At 41.9% G+C, this 2,150-nt stretch overlaps 1 protein-coding gene across 1 annotated transcript in view; it reads left to right on the top strand.

Annotated features, from left to right (window-relative positions):
- MORC3 (MORC family CW-type zinc finger 3) overlaps nt 1-1,317 on the top strand; it is a gene marked incomplete at its 5' end in the record, with an annotated part of 18,429 nt that extends 17,112 nt beyond the window's left edge. The window contains one exon of the mRNA XM_009079331.1: nt 1,164-1,317. Within this exon, the coding sequence (XP_009077579.1) occupies nt 1,164-1,317 (154 nt within the window). The remainder of the gene's footprint in view (nt 1-1,163) is intronic.
- Nucleotides 1,318-2,150: the final 833 nt, after the last annotated feature.

Below are 2,150 nucleotides of genomic sequence, written 5' to 3'. Positions count from 1 at the left end.
AAGAGCCTTATAAAGAGTGAGTCACCTTGGAATCCTCTTGCTCTCTTCTGCAGCCTGAGGAGAGGATGTAGGGATGAGCCAGCCTCTTCTCAAGGACACAGAGATGGTGATGAGAGACAACAGCCACAAGGTACAACCAGGGAAATTCTGTTTCAATATCAGAGAAGACAAGGTTTCACTGTGAGGGTAATCAACCCCTCAGAAAGGGATGTGGGGAAGTTGTGGAGTCTCCACCTCCAGATTTTCCTAAGCAACCTGGTCTAAGTTAGCCCTGTTGAGAATGTATGGCAGAGGGAGTGGAGGATGAGCTGGATCATTTCCAGACATCCCTTTCCATCTTCTTTTTGATTGTGGCTTAATCTTCTCCTTACCTGTCAGTGTCTCATTCATTTTCCTTGTGTTTACTAAAAGATTTAGCAAAGATCTGGAAGTAATAAAGGAACTGAGAGGAGTAGGAAATGTCCCAGGGAAAGGAACTGGATCAGGCAGAAGACAGAGCAAGGGCATCCAGGAAAGAAAGCAAGAAGAGGAGGCACAGCACTTGTCCTGGACTATAAGCCTTGTTTCCTCTTTATATTCCAAAAGCCTTTGGAAAAACTCCTTTTTGTTGCCTTCTCCTCTCTTCTTTTTCTCTCCTTTTCTTCCCATGGGTGGGAGCAGTTTGTGGCTTTAAATGTATCGATATCCTGAGGTTTTAAATTGTTTGGAGAAATTAAAAGGTGATTTGGGATAGAGGATTGTGCCAATGCTAATTTGCTCAGGTAAAAACTTTTGGGAATATTTTGGATGTGAATTCAGTTTAGCACTTAGTGTTGGTCTGAAACTAAGGCTAATGATTGGACTTGGTGGTGCTAGAGGTCTTCTCCAACCTTGATGATTCTGTGAAGGGTGGTGTTAGGTCACAGGTTGGACTCGGTGTTCTCAGAGGTCTTTTCCATCCTAATTCTGAGTAAACACCTTCAAAATGAAACTTTGAGGGGCTCAGCTTTGAAAAATCAGTAGATTTTGAAGCCATCTTGGTGCAGCTTTTGCTGCAATCAGGTTCTTGGGTGGTTTATGGGAGTCACACCCAGAGTGTGAAGTATCAGTGCAGCTTTGTTAGATGAGCATATGTTGTTTGAAGATAAAACTTGATCTAACCCTGCCTAATTCTTCCTCCACAGCCTCAAACTTCGCTCCCTTCGAGTCAACGTTGGACAACTCTTGGCCACCATCATGCCTGACCTAGACTTGCAGCAAGTCAACTATGACATTGACGTAGTGGATGAAATTTTAGGGCAAGTTGTAGAACAAATGCATGAGATCAGCAGCACCTAATACCTTCATGTTTTCCCTTCTCTTTCCATAGGTCCCATGTGTATATATCTAACTGCTGCTTCACCTTCTCCCCATGACATAGTTGGAGCTCTAAGTGTATATACTCAACACCTCTAGATGCAGTGAGTGTTCCCTTCACTCCCTCTTACAGGAACACTGGCAATATTGCCCCAACCCTGATGGACTTCATTGAGGATTTTGCTCTTGGAAATGTATTTGTAAGGAAATTTGCAAATATTTTTACTATTAGGAATCTTAATACTTTTCTACAGAAGCTTTTTTTTTTTTGCTGACTTGGGATCTTATATAAACATTAATACTTGGTAATTATTTCTTCTTCTAAAGTGTAAGGAGTTAAATATATTAAAATGCGTAAAAAATCCCCCCAAACAAACCAAACCCCACAGCTTCCTTGATTTCCTTCCCGGAACAAACCTTAGTTGTTGTATCCTAGAGTATTATCCCATTGTTCCCAGTTGTCTGTTGCATTTATGGGATAGAAATGTAACTAACAGGTGAAACTTTGGGTAATAGTTGTGTTTTACTACAAAAAGAGGAACAATTCTTCAAAGGTTTTATCTAGCATGGGTTTTTAACTAGCTGAATGGAAGCACATGGAAAACGAGGGATAACTCCTCCTCTTTGGTGTTAACTCCAGAGCTGAATGTGGTCAGATTTCACTTGATGATGCTTAGACATCTGTGATTATAGGCAAGTCCTTTCCCACTCCTTTCCCTTTCGGTTCCGGGCTCTGATGCTCATGGAAAAGGAATGGTACAGAGAGAAAAGGCTGTTCCAGTGGGGACAGTATTCCCGTGGGGATAGCATTCCCA

Source organism: Acanthisitta chloris, unplaced genomic scaffold (genome assembly GCF_000695815.1).
Source record: "Acanthisitta chloris isolate BGI_N310 unplaced genomic scaffold, ASM69581v1 scaffold12807, whole genome shotgun sequence".
NCBI lineage: Eukaryota > Metazoa > Chordata > Aves > Passeriformes > Acanthisittidae > Acanthisitta > Acanthisitta chloris.
The sequence above is the reverse complement of the archived record's forward strand: the minus strand, read 5'-3'. Positions and strand labels throughout refer to the sequence as shown.